At 42.7% G+C, this 25,995-nt stretch overlaps 1 protein-coding gene across 4 annotated transcripts in view; it reads right to left on the bottom strand.

Annotated features, from left to right (window-relative positions):
- Positions 1 to 5,321: 5,321 nt before the first annotated feature.
- Positions 5,322 to 25,995, bottom strand: part of SMC6 (structural maintenance of chromosomes 6) — a 90,929-nt gene continuing 70,255 nt past the window's right edge. For 3 of the 4 annotated variants that reach the window (XM_065587648.1, XM_005293076.5, XM_042848696.2), the window contains 6 exons: positions 25,237 to 25,382; positions 15,939 to 16,064; positions 13,656 to 13,761; positions 12,001 to 12,153; positions 10,220 to 10,317; positions 5,322 to 6,349 (listed from right to left, as the gene is read on the bottom strand). In XM_065587648.1, coding sequence (XP_065443720.1) covers positions 6,241 to 6,349; positions 10,220 to 10,317; positions 12,001 to 12,153; positions 13,656 to 13,761; positions 15,939 to 16,064; positions 25,237 to 25,382 — 738 coding nt within the window. In that variant the 3' untranslated portion in view covers positions 5,322 to 6,240. The remainder of the gene's footprint in view (positions 6,350 to 10,219; positions 10,318 to 12,000; positions 12,154 to 13,655; positions 13,762 to 15,938; positions 16,065 to 25,236; positions 25,383 to 25,995) is intronic. The other variant, XR_010599399.1, reaches the window with a different exon arrangement.

The raw sequence follows: 25,995 nt of genomic DNA, 5'->3' as shown, positions 1-25,995 counted from the left end.
GAACTCCCAGAGGCTGAGGGCTTCCAGGCAGAGGGCCGAGGACATTGTCCCACCTTGCCTGTTGATGTAAAACATTGCGGCGGTGTTGTCCGTGAGTACTCTGACCACCTTGCCACGCAGCTGTGAGCTGAATGCCACGCAGGCTAAGTGTATTGCCCGGAGTTCCCTGACGTTTATGTGAAGGGACAGCTCCGCGGCTAACCACATCCCTTGGGTCTGTGAGTTCCCTATGTGGGCCCCCCAGCCCAGGTCCAACGCGTCGGACACTAGGTCTAATGATGGGGTCAGGTCCCGGAAGGGAATTCCCTGGAGCATATTGCCCGGGCAGGACCACTATTGTAACGTGGTGATTACCCGTGCTGGTACCGAGAGGACTTTGTCCCGGGCATGGGAGAACTCTGAGACCAACCAACCAGAGTTGGAGGGGCCTCATCCGAAGTCTGGCGTGGCAGACCACGTACGTGCACGCCGCATGTGGCCCAGGAGCCGCAGGTATGCCCTGGCCATGGTAACAGGGAACTCCGTGACCGAGGCTATAAGTGCCTTCAGGGCCTGGAACCTGTCCAGGGGAAGGGAGACTGTGGCCTTGGAGGCATCCAGGAGGGTGCCTATGAATTCTATGTACTGTACCAGGACCAGCGTCAACTTGGCCTCGTTTACTAGAAGGCCTAAGTTTACTAGAAGGCCTCGTTTACTAAAAGGCCTAAGTTGGCACACATGGCCAAGAGCAGGTCCCCGTGGTTCTGTACCTGGGACAACTGCCCTTGAGCAGCCAGTTGTCGAAGTAGGGGAATATCTGTACCCCTCGGCGACTGAGGTAGGCCACCACTACCGCGTACACTTTGTGAATACCCTGGGCGTGGTGGACAGGTCAAAGGGGAGGACCGTAAATTGGTAGTGTTCCTGCCCCACCAGAAATATATGGATATGGATATGGAAGTATGCGTCCTGAAGGTCCGGTCGCCAGAGCGGGTATGATGCATGCTAGAGAGACCATGCGGAATAGGCATTTTGCCATGAAGTGATTGAGGCCTCACAGATCCAGGATGGGTCTGAGCCCCCCTTTCGCTTTGGGGATCAGGAAATAACGGGAGTAAAACCCTTTTCCCTGGAATTCCCACGGAACCTTCTCCATGGCTCCCAAGCTGAGGAGCCGACTCATTTCCTGCTGTAGCATGAGTAAATGCAACGGGTCCCCCCTGCCATCGGGGGGAGGGAGGGCGGGGGCGAGACAAATTGCAGCTGGAAATGGTGTTGAGGACCCACGGGTCTGATGTTATCCGGGACCATTCTGTAAGGAACGCAGACAAGCGGTTGCTGAAAGCAAACTTTATTGGTAGGAGGGTCCTCGGGGATCCCCCGGGTACCCTCCTGCAACCAGTCAAAACTGTCTCTTGCCCTGCTGCTTGCCCCTGGAGGGCCCAGGCTGCGGAGCAGAGCGAGACTGCCTCTGAGGTCACCTCTTTTGGGTTTTGGACCTCTTGTAGGCAGGCTCGTATCTCGGCTGGGGCGCAGGGTCGGAGGCTTGCGTCTTAGGCTTTTCCTTGGACAGGACACAGAGCCCGAGGATCTGAAGGGTGGTACGGGAGTCCTTCATGCCATGGAGCCTCACGTCTGTTTGTTCCGCGAACAGGTCCTTGCCGGCAAAGGGAAGATCCTGCATCACAGACTGCGCCTCCGTGGAGAGCCTGGACAGCAGTAGCCACGATGCCCCACGCATGGACATGGCTGAGGCCATGGAGCGAGCAGCTGTGTCGGCTGCATCCGATGCCGCCTGCAGAGCAGCTTTTGCGGTGACGGCGCCCTCCTCCACCAGCGCCTTAAAATCCTTCCTTTCAGGCTCCGGAAGGGAGGGCTCAAATTTCGGCAGTGACCCCCACAAGGTTAAACTCATATCGACTGAGGGGGGTCTGGTGGTTGGCCACCCGGAGTTGGAAGCTGGTGGACGAATAAAGCTTCCTGCTAAATGACTCCAGTCTTTTGGAGTCTTTATTCTTGGGTGCGGGTCCTGGTTGGCCTTGCCTTTCCCTGTGATTTACAGACTCTACCTCTAGGGAGTTGGGGGCCGGGTGGGTATAAAGGTATTTGTGCCCTTTCGTGGGCACGAAGTATTTGTGCTCCGCCTTTTTCGATATTGGAGCAAGGGAGGTCGGCGTTCGCCAGAGGGCACTGGAGATGTTAGCCACCCCCTTGTGGAGCAGGAGGGCCACTCTGCCCGGTGCCGAGGATGAGAGTACATTGAACAGCGAGTCTGAGGATCCCTCCATCTCCTCAGCTTGGGGATGGAGATTGGATGCTACTCGCTTTAGTAGCTCCTGATGAACCCTGAAGTTCTCTTGCGGTACGGAGGGGGGCGGGGCTGCGATCTTGTCATCAGGTGCGGGGGAGGGGACAGGTACCGAACTTTGCAAGTTGGCCGGTGCCAAGGGATCCACCCCCTGATCGGACTCCTCGTGCGGTGCCGAGGAACTTTGACCTGCAAATCTATCCCTTGGAGGTCTAGATAGCACAGCTGAAGGAGCCTCTGATGCACCTGCTATCGACTGAGGGCCTTGCTGGGCGTGCATGGGGGGACGAGGGGGTCCACTGGCACCACTGGCTTTGCCACGGGGGCCCTTGCCATTGACTCTGGCGCGGCACCGGTGGCACCAGCTGGTCGGGTTAGCTCGGCTGGTTCATAGGGCGCTGCGTGTAGATCGAGGTCAGGGTTACCAATGACCTATCGGTGCCGTGTGAGCGGTACGCGCGGTGGTGCCAAGAACGTCTGCCCCGGGACCGGAACTCCGACGTCGTCGAGCTGCTACTCTTCGAGACGTTTCGACGCCTGGATCGGCGATTACGCGGAGGTGGCGATCCCCACCGGGAGTCCTGGGCACGGTGCCTCGACGCACGGGAGCCGGAGCGTGATCGGCAATGGTGTCCGTTCTGGGAGCAGCTCCGGTAGCTCCGCCGAGAGTGGGAGCGTCTATGGCGTTGGGGCCTGTCCTGCCGATACTCTGTATTCAGCATGGAGCGGTGCCTGGAACTCTGCTCCGACGGCACCTGACCAGACAACCTAGAGAGCGACGAGAGCAGAGGCTGGAGGCTGTGTCCCAACAGGACACTGAGCGGCGAGCGGACCCGAGAGCGCTCCCCTGATCGGGATCTGCGTCAGGTCGGCGGTCGAGAGCCCAGTGGCGGCTTGCCTCTACAGCGGGGTCTGGGTGCCGGCGGTGCCCTGGGCACCTGCAGAGTCAGAATGTCATTGGCCGCCTGCAGGGCCTCCGGTGTCGAAGGCATGTGGACTTCAGCCAGAGAGGCCTGAGTCAACGCAACTGGGCTGCTCCGCTCGTCATGAGTCGGAGCTTCAGAAACCAGGGGAGAACTGGGGCTGCCCGACCCAGGTCTAGCCTCACCCCGTGCCTTCTCTCTGAGAAGACAGAGCCTTCCTCTGCTTTTTCGATGGGGAACGGTCCCTGGCCACCCGAAGGTGCCGGGAGATCGCCGCGCGCCAAAGACAAAGTGTCCGGTGCCAATTCCACTCGGCATACCAGGGTTGGAGCCAGTGCCGACTCCATGAGAAGAGCCCAAAGTCTAATGTCTCCCTTTTTTTTCGTCCTGGGTTTAAAGGACCTACAGATCTTGCAGCGGTTGCTGATGTGAGTTTCGCCCAGATAGAGGAGACAGTCTGTGTGCGGGTCACTTCTGGGCATTGAGCACCTGCAAGACTCGCATGATTTAAACCCTGGGGCCCAGGGGCATGCCCCGGCCCAAAAACTAGCTAACTAAACTGGAACTTTTAATAAACTAACTAATACAGGTACTACTAACAATGAACAAGTTCTGGGATGAGCTGCAGCAAAGCTGGAGCGAGTAGTTTTGATGCACCGTCACTGGCGGCAAGAAGGAACTGAGGGTGGGGGGAGCGCACGGCTCCCCTTATAGTGCATTATAGAGGCGCCACTCCAGGGGTCGCAGCAGCACTCCCCCTACGGGTACTGCTGAGGAAAGGACTTCCGGCACCAGTGCACGTGGCGAGCACGCAGCTACTGTGGAATACACATGAGCAAGCACTCGAAGAACTATACAGTACAGACCCGTTTATGCGTCGATGTCAGGAATCAAGCCATCATGACCGCAAGTTAACGGACCACGGGTTAAGAGGGCCATGCTGAAAAAAGTGTCTATGATTCACTTAGAAAAAAACGCAGTTATTTTCTGCTCTTTCTGGCTCGCATTTTTTTTTCTTTCTTATGAAGTTTAATGCCCTAATACAAACCAGTCATTAATATACAGTATGCTAGAAAAGAATAAGAAATGCAACCTATTAACATTTTAACTCATCGGGAAACACGTTCGTGGCCGATTCATCAGCTTTCTCCAGAAATCTATACTTGCGCTACGCCTTGACGCTTTTTACAACGACTTATAAACCCCTTGCTGGCTTGGAATGATTCATCCCCCCTTAAATTTCCAAATTTTGTCGCTTGGGCTTGAAGAATTGGTCCACTTAGCGGCATTCCTTTTCAGCCTTTCCTGAGCAAACCATGTGCGCATGGCTTTGTCTATTGTGAGTTTTGCTGAATGGCGCACACATTTTCGCTTAAGCCCCGTGGCAGAATCGATATTTTGTACAAAGCCATCCTCGGAGAGTAGATTCGGCAATCCCAATATCTTTTGAAACTTTGATCTGGGTTTCTCTGCTATTTACTCAATCTATTGCAGCTAGCTTTTCTTCTACAGTGTAGGAACACTGACGCTTGCCCTCTGCCATTATATTAGGCCTACAGTTAAAATTTTCTAATGTAGTATATATATATTACTATATAACTACTATATATTATAGATCTCTCTAGCGTGACAATGACTAAGCGTGCATGATACGTCTTCACTAATATCGGTAAAGACATACAACACATTTCCGCTCCGCACTTCCTGTCAATTTCTATGTCAGTGAGTCAGTGAGCAAATCTGTAGCGCGACATAGCAAGTTTCTGTACTGTGTGTTAACGAGTCTCACGTGTTAAATAGGTAGAACTGGGAGGCATGGTGCTACCGGGCTTTAAGCGGATTTGCGCATAAACAGGTCTGTTGTGTATAAAGACTGCCAAATTATCACAACAAGAGCAAGGGGAAGTTCCAGCTGTCTCTGGCAGTAAGAAGGAACTGAGGGGATGGCAGGTCGGTAAGATCCTATATTGAGTGCCATGATGGCGCCACGCCAGGGGGTGTCTGTACCGACCTGACGGATACTGCTAGGGGAAAAATTTTCCAGGTGCCGTGCACTCACGCTCGCACACCGAATTGGAATTGACATGAACAAGCACTCGAAGAACTTATTGTTTTGTTACACTTTCATTTATAAGTGGTTCTGTTCTTAAATGTAACAAGGAAAAATATTGCAGATGATATTTCCACAGCTAAATATGTAAACACAGTTAATACAAGCAAAACAAATCACAGATACTGCCTGATAGCAAAATGATCCTGTCCTGGATACACTGAACAGCAAAATCCAGTCTTGAAAATTTAATATATTTTACGTTACATTTTAAAACCTTCTTGAATAGTGTTGAAAAATACAAACCTAGAAGAATTTAAATGTACTTGGACATTTTTTTTATTTTTAAATATATATGTGTGTGTGTGCGTGTGTATATATATATACACACACACATTACTACTTATCAGTTTTTAAAGTTTTTTTAAATGATTTTTCTCTAGCATAATTATACAAAATATATTTAATTTTTTTCAGAAAAGCCAAAAGAGTATATTTTATGTTTTAATATCCAGTAGTTGGCAGTTTAAAAATAAGTTAATCAAAATGAACATTTTCATTAAATTTTTTCCAGTGAACCAGACTGGATATATATATTTTTAACTAAATTGTAGTTTTACTAAAATTACACACTTCATTTACATTTTCCTTACACAAATTATTTCTCTATAAAATATAAAGGAACTCTCTCCTGTATTAGAAATATCCTTCAATTGAATTCTCTTAACCTGCAATAAGAAGAAAGTATGAGTTTGTCTACACAGGCTGTGGAGTGAAGTGCATTAGGGAAATTTTAGTATGTACCAGCAGGGTATAAACAGACCAATTAGTGTGCTTTAGAAATCCGACCCCTACAGCGCACACCATGTGTGTAAACAAGCCCTTAGTAATCTTACAGACATATAAATTATATACATTTCTACTATAAAAACCTGAACATTAGGGATAGCATATTAATGTGTCAAAGGTATTTATTAATTTTAGTCTTCTTCCTCTTCTTGATGTTTACGTTGAAAATTCAGCGTTGTTTGTCCTCTTTCAGGGTCTTGCATTCGGAGGATCCGAATAAGGCCACTCGTGGGTAGGGAACTAGAAACAAAACACACAATTTAAATAATGACCCTTGTGAATGAGTTAATGTTTCTGCCAATTCGACTCTCCATTACCTGTTTGCCTTATATGACAGCAATTTTTCTTTGATCATATAAAACAGTAACATGGAGTGAAATTCTGGCCTTACTGAAGTGAATAGCCAAGTTTCCACAGACTTCAATATGTCCATAACGTTAACCCATGGCCTTTACCTTGAGCTGTGAACTCTATAATAGTTTATGCAACAATTAATACCATTTTTATTCCAACCCCAAAATTTTAAAATCTAGACTGTATAAATTATATAAATGGAATTTTAAACTAAAAGAACAAACTCCAAGAGAAATAAAATTAGTGCTCAAACACCCCTTAAAGTTTACATTTACCTTAGATCCTGATGCTGCAAACGCTCACTCACACAACTCAACCTAAGTGCAGTTATGCACATATGTGAATGCAGCATCCAGGCTTTAAATTGTGGGCTAGAGGCTGTTCCAACAAAATAGCTTAATTGTACTTTCTTTGTACTTTTGTTTCCATTATATTAGTGTTCTTCCATATTAATACTGCAATTAAATGCATATACTTTAACAAAATGTAAAATCAGACTTCATAATACTTCACTTAAATGTATGAAACAGTACCTAGAATAATACAATCAAATGGTGAATTCCTAACTAAATATAGCTTCATAAATTACTCAGAAAGGTATTTGCTTTTTTAAAATATTAAGACAGAATATAATTCTATTCTCCTCCTAAATTAATACCAAGACATATATAAAACATAAATTTCAATGTAAAGGCTTTAATTCCATCCATATCTTCTGGTGACTTCTTGAGGGTTCACATTCCATATTCAAAAAAGTTATTAGCATTGTAAAATGCCCTTATTAATACTAACTTTGACTTTTTATGATGTGATTTTACTTATTCTAAATACTGATTATGCATGGGAAAGAAGAGTCCCCTGTATTTATGGAAAAAACCCACAAACCAATCACAAACCTTCCCTGTATGTCGACATTTTTCTTATAGCTACCTAGTTTGATTAGATTAAGTTTGTGATCTCTTTTAGATATACACTACCGTATTTCCTTTTCCTGGGTTATAACATTACTAGGTGACCTTACACTAAATTATCTTGAGCTGGGTTTGTGGGGACTTTAATTATATTCTTAAATCCTAAATGTCTTTTAAAAAACAAAAACAACTACAGCAAACTTGCTCTGTGTTCCACCTCAGGCACATTCTTGTGATAAAAACATTCCCTGTTTTTTCTGAGCTATGTAACTTTTATTTCTGCTCACATTATTCAGAGCGACAGACACTAAGACTGGCATCAATTGTATTTCATATCATATCTACTCTCCATTTCCCGAAGTAGGAATTTTTTTTTTTTTTAAATTACCATGTCCAGTATATATTTAATCATTAGTTTTCCAGTGACCCAAGTATGCTATCCTCATCTTCAGGGACAGATTGTACCTCACCTCACATAGCTGCATAGATTACGGGGAGATGGTGCAAGCAGTATTCCACACCTGTCTCTTGGGTCCTTGCAAAAGGGCCAGGCACAAAACCAGGTCCCCATGGTTCATGAACATAAGGAGCAGACATCTTTATTGGCACCAGTGTGGCTAGTAACCACCAAATAAGGAGGGGCTTGTAGTCAATCTACCCTCCTGACTGATCTGATTGAAGCCAGGAGGGTGCTCTAATAGAAAACTCAAAAGGGCCTTCTAGATATTTAATGAGAATCAAGCTCAAACCTACAGACTCTAAGAGGTGGAGATACAACAGCCACTCTTTCCTAAACGATTTTACATAAGGATGCATGGAAACAGATCACTGTTGACTCACTTAGACATAACAGCATTTCTGAGACACTGTGGCACAAAAATAATCAGTAATTCCTGGCCATCAAACTGTATAGTACTCCTGGGGGCATTCTGCACCAAAATATTAAAAATTCTGCGCACAATATTTTAAAATTCTGCAAATTGCATTTGTCAAGATAACGCTACATAATCACACCAGTTTCAATTATTTTGGTAATTTATTTCAAAGTACCTGTCAGCAAATATGTTTGTAACAATACAGAGAGACACAAAATTTCCCCCAGGAGTAGAAAGTTAATGAAACCCCTATGACAACCCAGTTCCTGTTTCTCTGGCCCCATCTCCCCTCAGAGCCCAGCCGGAGGGCCAGACACCCACAACCCTTCCCCCCCAGAGCTCAGCCACAGGCCCCTCCGGGCCCAGATACCCACACCCCTTTACCCTCCCAGAGCCCAGCTGCGCGCCCCCCCCCGCCCTGATATCCACACCACCTCCCTCCCCCAAAGCCCAGATACCTGCACGCCCTCCCCCCCAGAGCCCAGCTGCAGGGCCCCCCGTTGCCCAGATGCCCACACACCCTCCCTCCCCCCCAGAGCCCAGCCCTGCCCCCCCCCTTGCCCAGATACCCACACTTCCCCTCCCCCAGAGCCCAGCTCTGGGGCTCCCCCTGCCCAGACACCCCTCTCCCTCCCCCAGAGCCCAGCCACAGCCACCCCCCCCCCCCCCCCCCCCGGCCAGACATCCCTTTCACTCCCCCAGAGCCTAGGGATCCAGAGGGAGAACCAGCCTGATGCTCAGTGCCAGGCTTGCACAGAGTTTCCTGTGTGATGCCCTCTCCTTCCCTCAGAGATAGCTGGGAACTGCAGTTGCCAGGAACCCTCTGGCTCCCTCCCCCCGGCAGTATCTTCTATGTGCGAGCTGGCCTCTGCCAGGTCCAGCAGCCCCTAGTGGTGGCTAGCAGCACTGCAGTCCATTTCTGTGGAGGAAAGGAAATTCTGTGTGCATGTTAATTTCTGCAAAATTCTGCATTGCGCAGTGGCACAGAATTCCCCCAGGAGTAAATATAGGGAAGAAACCTGGTCACCAAGGTGGAGGAATACTACAATTACATTGGATATCAAATGAAAATTTCTAAGGACAGAATATGTGTAGCTACAAAATCCAGTCCATAATATTAATAATAGTAGGGGTGTATTAACAGCTTCTGAATGAGTGAACAAGTCAACATGTTGCAAGAGATAAGCAACAAAATCTACTAAAATAATAAGAGATAACAATAGAGAACGATTACTCCAGATAAAATGGTTTACTGTAACAGTAAAACAGTTTGGAGAAAGTTTGATATCTTAAGCAAATTACTCCTTGGAATAGTTTGTTCTGGAACATACAGAGGAGAGGTTACTTTGAATTAATTTTAAGTAACACGGGAAATGGTTCAGAGAGCTAGTGTAGTGAAGACACTAAGGCAACATCTACACTATAAGCTTGGGGTCTGATTCCCAGCTTGTGTAGACATACTAGTGCTAGCTCTCATCTGAGCTTGCATGCCAAAGTAGCAGTGTAGCTGTAGTAGCACAGGCAGCACCAGCCCAGACTGGCAGCTCCAGCTACGTACCCATGGGATTCAAGTAGGGTTTGCACTCGGGGCAGCTAGCACAGTGTCACTGCTGCCGCTACCCATGCTACCACAGCTACACTGCTATGTTTTAGTGTACTGGCTAAGATGAGAGCTAGTGTATGTCTATGTGAGCTGGGAATCACACCCTATCTCATAGTGAAGATGTACCCTAAATAAGAGTGACCATAGTATCTTGAAGCTTGAAATCGTTGAAGGAGAGTGGGGTAGGGAAGTGAACAAATACTACTTAAAATCCCCAAATCATCATGGTGGCCATTTAAGAATGCTTTGGATGCTGATATTCTAGGCATATATACTGTGAAAAACGTCTATTGCCTTCTTTCTTACATATCTATTTAACATTTCTAGTGCACTTTTTGAGCTAGGAAGTTTAAGGAAAAATGATTACCTCATGCTCTGTGGGGTGAGCAAAATAAATTGTCGATGACGTTGAGAATCTGCCATCTTGAGCATCATGTCCATTGCAATTCTTCTATTAACCATGTCCTAAAAGCAGAGGATTGACCAGTTACTGATATTTATAATATATGTTTATTGTCTTGCATTACTGTACAGACAAGCTATTAATATAACCACCTGCAAAAACTAAATTAAGTTTGGAGATATTTTGCTAACACAATTATCTAATTAACTAAAACACGTACATTGAAATTCCATCAAAAAAAATCTACATCAAGAGAACATTAAGGTTACAGTCAAGCACTAAAATTCAGGAAGTGAACAGAGTCTGTGCGCTGGTCATCAGCACTATCCCTTTGCATATGTGTACTAGGATACAGCCTTCAACTACACACTCACATACTATATCTTAATACATCAGACCTTTTTCTACTACTTTGGATACGTGCATAGCTCCTTATGCTATCATGCACCACTCAGCATACACTTGAGAGTGCTTGGTAGTCACTTATATACAACATGCACAATGAACAAAGCACAGACTCCTACAAAGACCTGCCTCCTTGCTGTCAATTACACAAATGGACCATACAAAGTTGCAGAAAAATGTGCATGTATATTGTATTTGAAAACCAGAATATGACCATGAAATTAAACACGGTATTGTAATGCACATGCACAGTGGTGTTGTTACCTATTGCTGTCCTGATCACTTCACCATGCAACCTTAAAGTTCTTTCAATAAAGTTTCTCACTGGAATTTTCTAGATTTGTTTGTTTGTTTTTAGGACTCTCAAGGGTCCAAAGAGAGACTCTGGCATAAGAACAATGTTCAAAGAACAGCTGAATTATATCACAAAACCCCAAATCGGGTAGGAAGTTGGCATTTATGTTTGAGGTGCATACATTGCAGAGTATCTGTATCCTCCCTGTCCAGATTTATGATATATTGTATAACCAACACATAAAATGTATCTATCATGCAAGGTCCTGAAGCCATAAATGCCCATCCTCAACATAATCCATGATCATATCCCGGTCAGAGAGGTTATCAGCTATAACAGAGGAAATATGAACGGCAACCACTTGGTTCTCCACTGACAAGTTGAACACACACTACAAAGCGGACTGCCTGATCTCCACAAAGGCATTCTTTGATAGAAAGGTGCTGTATAGGGTTTTCCTATATAAATTCTTTATAAATCGAGTTAGAAGATATGAGTTTGTATTGGTATTTTGATACTAATTCATCTGTGTTTCAATAGCTTTGGAAGAACTCTGGTGCATAAGCGTGGAGAGGGACGTAAACCTACTTCATGTTTCCAAGAAGCAACATTGAGCTAAACTGCTATACTTGTTCTAACTGTGAAGGCAAAACTGTACACTGATGAAGTGAGGGCATGAGCTAGGACCAGAGTTTTCTTAGCAGATCTCTGAGGAAACTCAGCGATGTTATGCAGACAATTATGGACTGGGGAAAATGTTAAGATCCAGAAGAGCAAGTTATGTGGAAGTTATATTTCTGAGTTCACTCATTAACTCAACTTATATTTTAAAGTAGTCAGACTTATTTACACATACAAGCGCCTTATTTCTGGTTACCAACTTAGAAAACCAGAGCGTAAAGTTACTGTATTCTCTAATTAGCATTATAGAGGGAAAATGTTAGTAGGTTCTACCATAGTCTTTCAACTTTCCAATGATCTCCACTTAATTACTTTGGTAGTTTATACAGCAAAACTGGAAGACGTAGTTCAAATTTATACTTACCATGAAGACATCAAATTCATCCAAGCATCTGAAAGGAGATTCAGCAATGGACCACAAAGAAAGAATGAAACAAACTGTTGAGAAAGAACGTTCACCTCCTGATAGAGATCTCATGTCATTTAGAGCAGCTTTGTTTATATCTCCAGGCTGGACCTTGAATTAAGTTAAGACATTCATTTAATTAGTAGATCACGATAGATACTTGCATAAGAAGCACAACTGTAATCTTTTCATACAAGATTTAAATTTACAAATATTAAACATGAACATGAATATGAATATATATGTAGCAACACAGTAAGTTTGTATATTTCAGTGTATATGTATATCTCAATGAAACTAAAATAGTTCAAATCACACACAATTTTGTAAGAGTTAGTTGCAAGTCTACTGTCCCACTGCTTTGCCCAAATAAAAATGGAACAGATTTAATTTAAACCAATAACTCAGCCTATGATGTCTTTAATTCCCTATTTTTATAACTGTTAAACTCATCACCCAGTGTAGTTATGTTTCTGTCAAACACGAACGATCCTAGAACTGCAGCTAACTATATCACTACTGGTATTTTAACAAGGAATAGCCCCTCTGTATGAATACATGAAACAGGGTAACAGTTCTTTGTTCCTTGGATTACAATGACACCTTGTGGTATCTATATATATATATATATATTTTATTCTGAAGTGCTTGAAAAAAATAAAAAAAAGATATTGTAACAAAATATACCGTTAAACATAAAATGTGTTTGCTGGTAAATTCTTTAAACAAAGTGTATTTCATAATTTGTTTCTTCCTTTTTTTACCTTTCAAGACAAATATAGGTGTTGAATCACTCTCCACAATATGTCAACAGGACAGGAATCAAACCAAGGGGACCCAAGAGAGGGGCTTGATGCATCTGAGCAGCAGAAATAATGAATTGCCTTTTTTTTCTTTTGGTTAAAGATAGTGTTGTATGTTGCAAGAATTTGAAATGCTATGCAAGTTTTGTACCTTATCCCATACTTCTCCTATCTGAAGAAAAACATTTTGATCACAAGTAATTTATATCGGTTTTTTAAAAAATATATAATTGGTCTTCACCTGTTAAAGGGTCTGAAAAATTGTGCAAGTCTAGTTAGAGAAACTAACCACACTAAGGTGGGATGACATCAAATGACAAATTACTAATTGTAAATATCAGGTAAAATTTACTGGACACTGCTGTAATATACCATGACTTCTCTTGTTTTCATTTTCCTAATCACCGTTTGAAAAGTTGGACTGTAAGTCTGGAACAATGCTGACCAATTATACATTTACTACATCTTCACATTTTAAATTTACATTTAGATATCTATTCCTGTAACAGCTCATCTGCTCATCTTGTTTTTTTCTGCACCTGCATCCTCTTACAGGATAATCAATTCACACTAATTGTAATATCAGAAGATTATACTGTATGACTTCAGATGGAGAACAGAAAATAGTAAAGTAAGTTGACAGAAACCAGATATTTTGTTTTCATGCAAAAATCTGCATTAGTAAATGCCAAGTAACTGAAATACAAAAAGATACCTGAACAGAATTTCTGAAGGGTTAAAAATTCCAAAGTTTAACATCAAACATAACTTTTGGTAAGGTATTAATAAAGAAAATACAAAGTGACTTACTGTTATTGAAAGTGTTTCATTCTTGTGGTCAAAACTCATTTTTCCAGAGTAAGATCGCTGACATAATAAGAAGTTAAAATAGAACTTGCATCGTAAAGTAAGGCACCTTTTTGGATAAATTATGCAAATAAACACCAGATCAGTGATCTTTAAAAATAATATACATAAAAAGGTGAACAGATTTAGAGTCAAAGATCCCACAACAGAAATGAAAGAGTGGAATCTTAATTAATATTTAATTACTGCTTCATTTTAATAATATAATACATACACACAATTCCTTTGTTCTATGTGTTAAGGTTGCATACATAACATACCTAATAGAACCACAAAAGCAAGGAAATTAATCAAAACATCTAAAAGTACATACTCCTCCGTCCAGACACACATACACCCCATTACTAAAACACTCAACAATTAAATTTTACTTTAGTATGGATGGTAGCCATCTATCACCAATTTCCCAGACTTACCCCCACTACTATCCATTATTCACAGTTCTGGGGGGGAGGAGGAGGTTGTGAGGGAGAACACATTCATTCAATGTTTGGAGAAGGGTTTGTTGGAATGTTGGCATTTCTATTGCGGCACAGTTGAAGTTGTGATGCTTTGTGTGGTAAGGTGGTTATTTTAGTTGTGAAGTGTGGATAGAGGAGTAGAAAGTACGAACTGTTAAAGGCCTTAACTTTTCCTTGCTTGCTTTAGTGGTTTTGCATTGGATGTAAAATCTACAACCTTAACTCTCACACACCATAGTGCTTTTGGTTATTAATTTCCCACTTTTTTAGATTAAGAAAGGCTCTCCAATGCAGAAATGGCTACTTTCATGAACAACAATATCTGCTCCTGAGCCAGAAAGGCACTTTCATGAAGAGCCTAGTATTTGTCAAAGTTCCTGTTGCTTTGTCATAGATCCCATTTTCTGTGAAACTCTCCTGTTGGTTCAGCAGAGGAACTTTTAAGCCAGCTGAACAGTTTGACAAAGAACAGGATCTTTGAGATTGGTAGTGGTTGCTTTCATGAAGCCCAGGGGCTCCTGTGCTGGCTGAATGATTTCACAAAGAACAAGATCCTTGATGCAGTATCAACTGCTTTATCAAAGAGGCTGCAGCAGTTTTATGGAGCTCTTAGTTTTCAATAAATCAATAGCTATTGCACAGAGGATCCTGGTCATCGTGAAAACTGTTCAGCCATAAGTGTGTCACAAGAGGTCCTTTCTTTGAGAAACCAGCAGCTACATGATAATTATAAATCTTCATCTCCCCCGGCCAACTGTTGTGCAGAAGGATTCAATTATGACAAAGACCACTAATTTTTGTTGTTGTTGTTAATTTACAAAATATTTTAACAACTCTAGAGAGTCCAACAAAACCAAAAAGGTACATTTTTTTTGACTTTCTGTAATTTGTCATTTTGAAACAAAAAATTGAGATTGAGAATGTGAATTTATTTTGGGGACAAAATTAACTGATTTTCTTGAAAATCCTCACAAAATGCAAGCTTTAGTCAGAAATTATATACTAAAAATTGGGACAGATGCACTGTCTTTGAGGTTGAACTCCCATTTTAAGAGCACAACAGAATGCAGCCTTAGCTGTGATGTCTCAATTGCTCTACCATAACATATATTAGAAAAGTTAGATCCACTTCCTTAGACCTCAAAAAACGCACCAAGTAGGTATTTACTGCAAAGCATCTTCAGCTATTTTTTAAAAAGCAATAATTTAAACTTTAGTTATACACTGCAGTTAACTTGTTACTCTACAGCCAATACCCCAAAACCACTGGAAAGGTAGAAAGGGGAAGGATCTACAGCGTTTTTGTTATATTATCTCCCCCCCTCTACAAAAGCTCCACACAATTCAATTTCAAGAAAGAACAGTTATTTACCTTACAGTAAGTGTGGTTCTTTGAGATGTGTTGTTCACATGAACTTCACTCTTGGTGTGCATGCACCCCATACTAAATGCTCTCACCCCAGAGAATAAAGGACAGAGCAGACCCATCTGTCCCTCAGTTCCCTCACAATACAGAATTCCAGAGAAGTAGGTCTTCATAGAAGCAGGGAAGGAGGGCAGGTTGTGGAATCCATGTGGATAACACATCTTGTTGAAACACAGGAAGTGTACAGAAGTATATGCAAGTTGAATACAGAAATTGCTTCTGAGTGACCCTGGGAAATGCCTAAATTTCCCCAATCGATAGAATTTTATGACAAATATTTTTAATCTGCCCCATCACAGGTATTTGAACCACTAACACTACAATGAAGATCACACTAACCTTCTAAACTGTTGATACATTTTGTATCTCTGTGTCATTATTTGATCCAGCAATTTAATAAACTTCTTCAAATTCTTCACTTTACCTTCTGCATCTTGATATTTGTCCTTTGCTTCAATAAGCTGCCTGTTTTATCAGCAAAAAGATTTTCATAAATATTTAGTTGAACACAAAAGATGCTGTTAAGACCCAAGTAAATTCTTGATGTTTAATTTAAAACCAGGCTGACAACCAAAATTCTCTTTTCAGAAAACAAAAAAAACAAACAAACATATGCTTACAATCTATTAAACCATCACTCTAAAACTAACATCATGTGGGTACATAAGCTGAATTTTCACAGGGAAAGGGGAAATCATTATTAATAAAAGAAAGATTATTGTTATTTGTTGGGGGAAGAAAAGGAAAGGTAAGTTTCTTAGATGATACAGTAAAAGCTTTTTTAACCAGCATACTGGGGGAACGGGAGTGCCGGTAAATTAAAAATGCCGGTTAACTCAGAGGGAGGGGTTTAGAAGGGAAGGGGATGGGAGGGGCTGTGGGGCATGCTCTGGGAGGAAGTTTGAGTCCAGGAGGCGGCTTAGGGCGGGGACTTGGGGTGCCATATGGGGGGGGGGGGCGCTCACATCTGGAGGCTCTCCGTCTCTGCTGCTCCTGGTGGAGGTGTGGCCAGGCACCTCTGCAAGCAGGAACGCTGCCTCCATCTGCAGGAACTGCCCCCCACAGCTCCCATTGGCCACGGTTCCCAGCCAATGGGCTGGGACAGGAGCCATGGAGTCTGTGGTTGGGGGGGGGGAGGGAGGGGGGAAACAGAGACAGCGTGCCTGCAGAGCCGCCTGGCCGCGCCTCTCCAGCAATAGCAGGGATGGGGAGCTGCCTGAGGTGAGCACTCCCCCACCATCCGGCACCTCGAACCCCTCCTATGCCCCAGCCCCCTGCCGGCCCCACACCAACCGCACTATAAACCAGACTTTCAGTGCAGATCAGAAATGTCAGTTTATAGAGCTTGCCGGTTGGTAAAGTGCCAGATAAAAGATCTTTTACTGTACTTTCTTTTCTGCTAGCAGTGTCTCACACAATTCTGATATGTATGGGCTGTTTCCCTCTCTTCTACTTCCCTTACATTCTGATATATATGGTCTATTCCCCTCTTGTCTTCAGTTTCCAGAGCTGAAAGCTACAAAGCAGTAGCACATCTTATGCTAGACAGGCCCCTTTCTCTGGTTTGCTGCCAGATGAGTCATTTCAAAGTAAAAACTCAGAATGTGATTAGTAACAATAACTTCAGAGCCAGCCAGTTAATTGTGTACGGCAGGCTACAGTCTACAACAGTAATGATCAAAATACAATTTTGTCCCTTGGCCATTAAGACATCCAAGGAGGGTAGAATTGGGGGAGACGTTGCTAGCAGAAAGGAATTATCAGGTAAGAAATTTACCATTCTGCAGCCCCATGTCTCCCACAATTCTGATATACAGAGGAAGTAGCCAGCAGTGAACAGAAGTGGGGATGGATGGAGAAAAAAAAACGGGACAGGGAACAGCACTGTTGATTGCTTAAACGGCAATACTGTTAGTGAACCACCACCTGCAGCACCTTCTCACCACAGGAGGCCTCTGCTGAGAACAGAAAATCTACTTTATAGTGCCTAAAAGATGTTAGCCTGAGACTATGTTGCTGTCCTGCAGATCTCTGTGGTGGAAGCACAACTTTTTTGGCCCATGAGGTTGCCACAGATCTTGTGGAATGTGCCTTGATTCCATCTGGAATAGAAGCCCCTCTCACGCCATGTATGCCTCTAAAATACAGAGCTTGATCCATCTAACCAGGGATAGTTTGGAAACTCTGAGCCCTTGGCACTTCAGATGAAAGACAAACAAGGAACCTTGTTCATTCTGTGCCCTTGACATAGATCTTTAGTGCTCTTCGAACATCTATGGCACACCACAGCTTTACACTCTGGTGCTGTGGCTTTGGACCGAATGAAGTAAGGATGATCTCTTGTGAGGCATGGAAAGATGAATTCACCTTAGGCAAGAACAATTCTGTAGTTCTTAACACCACCTGGTCATCGTGGAACCCACAGTGGGGTTCCTGCATGGATAAGCTACCAGTTCAGAAACTTGTCTAGCAGACATCATGGCCACCACAAAACAGGTTTTGATGGACAGATAGAAGGCAGATATTTATGTCAGTGGTTCAAAAGGGTGAGTAGTTAAGGCTTTCAATACCAGGGGTAAATCCCACTTAGGGAATACTGGTTTTGCTCTGAGGAATCTGGATACCTGAGGATTATCCACCAGGGAAACAGAGGATCCTACAAACAGTATGCTACTTATGGCTGACACCTGAAGTGCTACAGTGCTGGGCTGAAGTCCCTTCTCTTCAAGAAAGTCCTGAATAACAGGAGTACTAGGATCCTTGGCATTCTTGATATCATGCAACCTGCTCCAGATGAGGAGTAAGCCTTTAATGTGGAAGCTCTTCTGGAGGAGAGCAGAGTTCTGATCACTTTGAAAGATAGACCAACACTTCCCTCTCAATAGCCAGACTATCAGTTGTATAGATGGCCTGGGTCTGGTTGGAGGAATCGGCTTTGGCGAAGGATGTCTGTGTTCTCATTAGTAGCTGCAATGGTGGTCCCAAATTCAATCAGATTTTGATCGGAGAAACATGGTCTCCTTTGCTGTTGTGAAGTTGGCATTGTCATCTTTGTGCCTTTATCTCCTGGATCACCTTTCCTAGATGTGGAAAGGGCATGAATGAATATAGCAGGCCTTGTGGCCACATCTATGTGAAAGACCATCTGTCCCAATGGACACTGGATCTGTTTCCCTGGTGAAGAACCCTGCTTTGGGTTCTTGTGATTGGCAAACAGGTTGACTGAAGTATCAGAGGGGTAGCCATGTTAGTCTGGATCTGTAAAAAGCAACAAAGAGTCCTGTGGCACCTTGTAGACTAACAAATGTATTGGAGCATAAGCTTTCATAAGTGAATACCCACTTTGTCAGATGCAGGTTGACTGAAGCGAGGCCAAACATCTGCAAGATCAGAGTGAAGACTTTCTGATTTAGGCACCATTCTAAGTTGATGACTGTCTGCTGAGCCAGTCCATCTTTTGGTTCAGTTCTCCTTTTATGTGTATCGCTCTTACGGCAGGAAGGGTCCTCTCTACCCATTCCAATACTGATATTTTTTCTGCATGTAAAACTGAACTCCTTTCTCTCCCTGGTTGTTGAGATAAGCCATAGAAGTTTGTACTGTCCAATTGGATCAGAACATGGTCACCCTCTGGAACATTAGCAGAGCTAGTTTGACTCTCTGGTTCCTTTCCCAGGAGTCTGAGGCATCTTGTGTTGTTCTGTGGCTCAGATGCGTGCTCCCCATCCTATCAGGCTGGCATTGGTTGAGAGTTCCTGTGAGTCTAGAAGGCATACGAGAAGACCCCTAGGGAAATTCTCTGGGATTGCCCATCATCTTAGAGAATCCAGTACCTAGTTCAGGACCTGATCCTGCATGTGTTCCAATGGTTCCATACTTTCAGTACAAAGGCCTGGAGACCCCTTATAAAGAGACCCTGTCCATGGGGTGATCTCTATACATGATATCAAGAGACCCAATATTTGGAGACAATGTGTTATGGTTGGCCTATACACTTGACCAGCATAGATACCACATACTGGATCTCTTGGAATACATCCAGTGATGGGTAGACCTTTGCTGAAGAAGTGTCCATTTCCACTTCTAGCTGAATTATCTTTGTCGGGGGGGGGGGGGGGGGCAACATTTTTATTGGTGTTTAAAGCCATGCACTTGGAGAAGCTCCAGAGTCCAAACTGTGGCACTATGTTCTGCAGCTTGGGTCGGAGCTCTGATCAAGATGTTATCCAAGGGATACAGATGAGTGCTCTGAAACCTGAGTCTGGCTGTTACAACCACAAGCATCTTTGTAAACACTGTGAGGGCTGATGAGAGACCAACTAGAAGAGTTCGGTACTGGAAGTAAGCCATACCATATGCAACTTTTAGCAGTCTGCGGTGGCATGAGCATATGGGAATGTGAAGATCTCCATCTTCTAGGTCCACAAAAGTGAGAAAGTCCCACTGGGACAGGGATGCCACTGTTGAAGCTAGGGTCTCCATCTTGAAACTCGTTTTCTTCATCTATTTGTTGAGCCACTGAGGTCCAGCATGGCTCTGACTCCTCCTCCCCCAGTGCATTCTGGACAATGAAGAAAATAGAATAGAAACCTGAGAACCTTGCTCCTGAAGGAACTCCTACGTTCAGGAGATACAAAATGTCATCAACGCCAGTTCATATTAGATGGGGCTGCTGGGGATTGGGTGAAGGGATGGGATGAGGCCTTTAGTACAAGGGACTTATCTGTAACTCACTACCCCTCTCACCCACTCGCCTGTGGTTGATATGTACCATTCTTCTGAGAAATAGGATCTGGACAGACATGCATTTGTTCCTTGTCATAGTGGGTTCTTACAGGCAGTGGGACTTCCTCTGGATTTTCCACCCAAACCCTGGTTCCAGGGTTTTCCTGATATACCTGTTGTCTTTCTTCTGGTACTTTTGTGAGGATGGATGAAAGGAGCACTTCTGTTTCTTGCTGGGTTTCTAGTCACTGTTCAGAGGATTGCATAGAGAGGGGAGGGACTGTTTCAGTTTGGCAGCACTTTCTGCCACTATCTTATCCAATTTTTCCCCAAATAGGAGAGAGAGACTGTTAATTTAGATGAGTCTTCAGAGTCAATACTCAGAAGAATCAAAAGAACATTTGGCAATGGACAGGCAGACAAAAGGACACTGAGCTGCCTTCCCAGAGTCAGGACACAAGATGTCACTCTAAGACTGGATAGGCTTCTGAAATCTACGGGCAAGGATCCACTGGTAATGATTTATATTGGCACTACTGACACTGCGTTGTGAGATCTCTCGCAGACAGCAGATGACTTCAGGAAACTCAGAAGTGTGCTGAAGAACAAAAATATCCAAGCAATCTTCTCTGAAATCCTTCCTGTCCCACGAGCAAAGGAAGACAGGAGGCAGAAGATTCTGGAAGTGAATTGCTGGCTAGGTAAACGGTGTTGGGCTTTGATTTTGAGGAAGATTTGTCCACCTTCTAAACTATATAGTTTACATGGTCTTCACCTCAGTAGAAGGTAGACCAATCTCTGACTACACTAGGCTGACTAGAGTAGTCAAGAGGGGGTTAAACTAATAGCAAAAGGGGAGGATAAAAAGAGGGAAGAGATAAGTAATCAGTTAGCACAAAAATCAGGACGTTGATTAATTAAGGAACCAAAGGGCACGAAGAGAAGAAATTACTGAATTGCCTACACACTAATGCCGAAAGACATGGTAACAAAAAAGGAGGAATTGGAATTGCTTATTTAGGAGCATAAATTCAATCTAGTTGGTATTAATGAAACCTGGGGGGTTTATTTGCACAACTGGAATGTTAAAATCAATGGTCATAACCTATTTAGGAAGGAGCAAATGGGCAAAAAGGGGAGGGCGAGTAGTACTCTCCCGCAAAAATGGCATTACCCATTTCCAAATCATTTATAGATCAGTGTCCTAACAGATAAAGAAATGGCATTACCCAATTCCAAGTCACTTATAGATCAATGTCCTAACAGATAAAGCACAAGGTGAGGCAGTAGTTGGTGTGTGCTACAGACTACCAAATCATGACACAGAACAGGATGACTGCTTCCTTATGCACCTCTCTACAATGTGCAGGAAAAAACTCTGATCACGGGTATCTTCAATATGAATCATACATGCTGGAGGTCTCATGCTGCCCATACCAAAATATACTTGGAATTTCTAAATGTATAGATGACAATTTCCTAACTCAAAAAGTGTTGTAGCCAACACAGTGGAATTCTATATTAGACCTTGTTCTACGGATAAAGTGGAACTGATGACAGAACTAAAAGTTAATGGTAACTTAGCTACAATTAATCATGGCTTGATGACATTTATAATGCACAAGCAGAAAAAAGTCTAGACCAGTAAAATAAATTATTTAGAGAGAGAGAGAGAGAGAGAGACAGACAGACAGACAGACAGACAGACAGAGCTTTAGTAGGGCCAATTTCAGAAAGATGTAAACAATTGTGAGCCAAACCAGCTGGGAGGAAGAATTTAATCAGAAGTGTGTGAATGATAATTGAAAATCATTTAAGAACACCCTACTAAATGCCCCAAAACCCACAATCCCACCATTGAGGAAGGAGGCTGAACTAGTTAAAAACCAACTTTGTTTAGAGGGTAAGTGAAGGCAGCAGTAAAAAAATAATATATAAAAAACAGAAGAAAGGGAAGTTGATAGTAGTGATTATAAATGAAGTTAGGAACTGTACATAGTTGATAAAGGAAGCCAAGGGATACAAGGAGAAATCTAGGGCCAATGAAGTTAAGGACAATAAGGAGGAGTTGTTTTTTTCCTAACTAAGAGAATTTTTCACTTGACCAGAGCTCAACTATGAACAAAAAGAATCCTGAAATGGTACTGGTCCACTGCTAGATGGAAATGGTAGAATTATCAATAATAATGCACAAAAGGTATTTTATTTAATTTATTTATAAATATATTTGTATTTGGGTAAAAACAAAAACACATCATGAAGACTCACCACATGGTGATAATACTCCATTACACTAGGATCTCTGGAGAATGTTAAATATAAGCTACCAAACTTAGACATTTTTAATCAGCAGATCAAGATAACCTGCATTCAATAATTTTTTTAAAAAGCTGGCTGAGAAGCTCACTGAACCATCAATGTTGATTTCAAGTAAGTCTTGGAGCACGAAGGAAGTTCCAGAAGACTAGAAGGAAGTGAACATGCCAATTTTTAAAAAGGGTAAACTGGAAGGCCCAGATAATTATAAGTCTGTCAGCCTGACATCAATCCCAGGCAAGATAATGAAACCAGCGGATATGGTACTTGATAATGAACTAAAGGAGGGTAATGTAAATAAATGAAAATAAACAAGGGTTTATGGAAAATAGATCCTGTCAGACTACAAGTTTTGTTGATAAAGGTAATAGTGTTAACGTAATATACTTAGACTTCTGTAAGACATTTGACTTGGTGCAACACAATATTTTGATTAAAAACTAGAACGATATAAAAACAACATGGCACACAAAAAAGGATTAAAGACTGGCTAACTGGTCTCAAAATGTAACTGTAAATGGGGAATTGTCATCAAGTACGTGTATTTCCAGTGGGGCCCCGCAGGGCTCAATTCTTGGACCTATGCTATTTAACATCTTTATCAATGATGTGAAAGAAAAAAAATCACAACTGATAAATTTTGAAGCTGACACAAAATGGAGGGGACAGGGCACTGATTCAGATCAAGGTGGATTGATTGTTAAACTGGGCACAAGCAAACAATATGAGTTTTCATATGATTAAATGTAAATGTATACATCTGGAACAAAATAATGTAGACCATACTTACAGGATGGGGAACTTGATCCTGGGAAGGAGTGACTAAAAAAGATTTGGGGGTCATGGTGGATAATTGGCTGAAGATGAGCTCCAAATGTGATGCTTTGGCGAAAAGAACTAATGCAATCCTAGGATGCATGAACAGCGGAATCTTGAGTAGGAGTAGAGAGGTTATTTTACCTCTGTATTTGGCACTTCTGTGACCATTGCTGGAATACTGTGTGCACTTTTGGTGCCCACAATTCACAAAGGATATTGATAAATTGGAGAAGATTTAAAGAATGAGAATGATTAAAGACTCGAGTTCAATCTATTTAGCTTAACAAAGAGAAGATTAACAGATTACTTGATTATAGTCTAAAAGTAACTACATGGGGAACAAATATTTAATAATTGGCTCTTCAATCTAGGAGAGACAGATGTAACATGCTCCAATGTCTGGAAGCTGAAGCTAGACAAATTTAGACTGGAAATAAGACAAATTTTTAACTATGAGAGCAATTAACCTTCAAACAATTTATCAATGGCCAAGGTCAATTCTCCATCACTGACAATTTTTAAATCAAGTCTGGATGTTTTTCTAAAAAATATGCTCTAGGAATTATTTTGGGGAAGTCCTATGGCCTGTGTTATACAGGCAGTCAGACTAGATGATCACAATGGTAACTTCTAGCCTTAGAATCTATTAAATCAAGACTAGATTTCTTTTTCTAAAAGGCAGCTCTAGTTCCATACAAATTTTTGGACTTGGCTTAAGAATTACAGAGCAAAGTTCAGTGTCATGCAAGAGATCAGACTAGATCAACGATTCTCTAACTATGGGGTGGATCTCACAAAGGAGGCATGGGAATGCGTCAAGGGAAGTGCGAGCTATGTGCCTTTATTTATTTAAGAACTCTGGCTGTCAGCCCCAGGTGGCTGGGGCATGTGCAGAAGGGCCATGCACACCCAGGAGACAGGGATACAGGGAACAGCGGGAGGCCCCCCAAACTGCTCACCAGGAAACAGCAGGGGTCCAGCTATCAGCCCTGGGGTGGCAGTAGTAGTGTAGAAGTAAGAGTGGCAACGGAGTGCTAAGTCTGTTGTGAAAAGTAATATGGACAAATATCACTTTTCATATTGCCGTCCTTACTTCTGTGCTGGTGCAGCGCTGCCTTCAGAGCTGGGCGCCCAGACAACAGCCGCTGCTCTCTACTCTGCCTTCAGAGCTGGGTTGTGATATATGTACTCGGGGGGGGAGGAGCAGAGGCGGTGCGCCAACAACTACAGACACTAAGTGGGGGGGGAGGGACAATAAAATAAGTTTGAGAACCACTGGCCTAGATAATCATCCTGGTCCTTTTGGCTTTAAAACTATGAATTCCCTAACTCCAAAAATGCAAATACCCACAGCATCTGGCACCACTTACTTTGATGAGTATGATGGATCCTGCCTTAGAAAAAATGCCATGCGAAGTGAGGTGGCCAGCATCCTAATGCCAGAGCAACAGACATAGCTGGACAGAGGTTCCTTACTCCACTCTTCCTATTTTTGTCACATTATATATAAAAATAGAAATTGTGAACTGTTTATGGTAGGGACCATGTCTTACTCAGTTTCTCTGGAGCACACAGCATCACATTTGGGTGCTACAGAAAGAATGCAATGAGCAGCCAAATATATTTAAGGCTATGACTACTCATTTCAAGAAAAGCACCCGCCACCATTAATCAGACTTGTTAAAAAAAAGTTGAGATAATTAAAATAAAATTAAGCTACTATGCCAATGAAGCAACCATTCTGCCCCCCACCCCAAAATATGTAGCCATTGTTTACTTTATTATTTCTTCTCTGTTTCCATGATGATCTCTTTTTGAATTTATCTTGTCTCTTAAGCGATTCATTTCTGTGTCAAGACTCTTGACAGTTCTGTTGACTTCTATCCGTTGCGGGCAGATTTGTGTGGCCTGTGCAATCTTTTCCTAAAGAGAAGTTTGAAATGCTAAAAAATGCTATACATTTTGGTTTATTTGTATCTTCCTCTCAACTATAACATTTTGGATGGTGAAAAGCAGTAAAAGAGAAATTCTGAGTTAATTACTAATGGGCTCTCCACCTGTGGAATTCAGAAACGGTCCGGTGTTGTAGCTGGAGGATCCAGTACTAAGCTCTGTCTTTCATCTCAGGCCACCCCAAAAAAATTCCAACAGCTGTAGAAATACTCCAGCAACCAATTATTAGTATTAAGGCAACCTGATGCAAATTGTCTAAGTCTAAGTCTCCCTTCAGAGAAAAATTTCAATTTATATTCTGATCATTTACCAGACTACCGGGGTGGATGGAATACAGAGAAAAGTTGCTAAAAATAAAATAAATTATCAGGTAAGAAATTGATCATTCTGTTGCAAAGCTTCTCTGCTCTTTAATTACTCCTGGGAAGTAATAAGCAGTGTATCCCAGAGGTAGGGAGGGAAAGAATAAGCAAAGTTTCATTATTATGACAGAGTAATTTAGACAGAAGTTCCCCCCATTTTTACCTCCTGCTTGCAACAAACTTGAAACTGTGAGGCCTTGGCATTTTGGACAGAATGAGAT

The sequence above is a fragment of the Chrysemys picta genome, chromosome 3 (assembly GCF_011386835.1).
Source record: "Chrysemys picta bellii isolate R12L10 chromosome 3, ASM1138683v2, whole genome shotgun sequence".
Classification (NCBI taxonomy): Eukaryota; Metazoa; Chordata; order Testudines; family Emydidae; genus Chrysemys; species Chrysemys picta.
The sequence above is the reverse complement of the archived record's forward strand: the minus strand, read 5'-3'. Positions and strand labels throughout refer to the sequence as shown.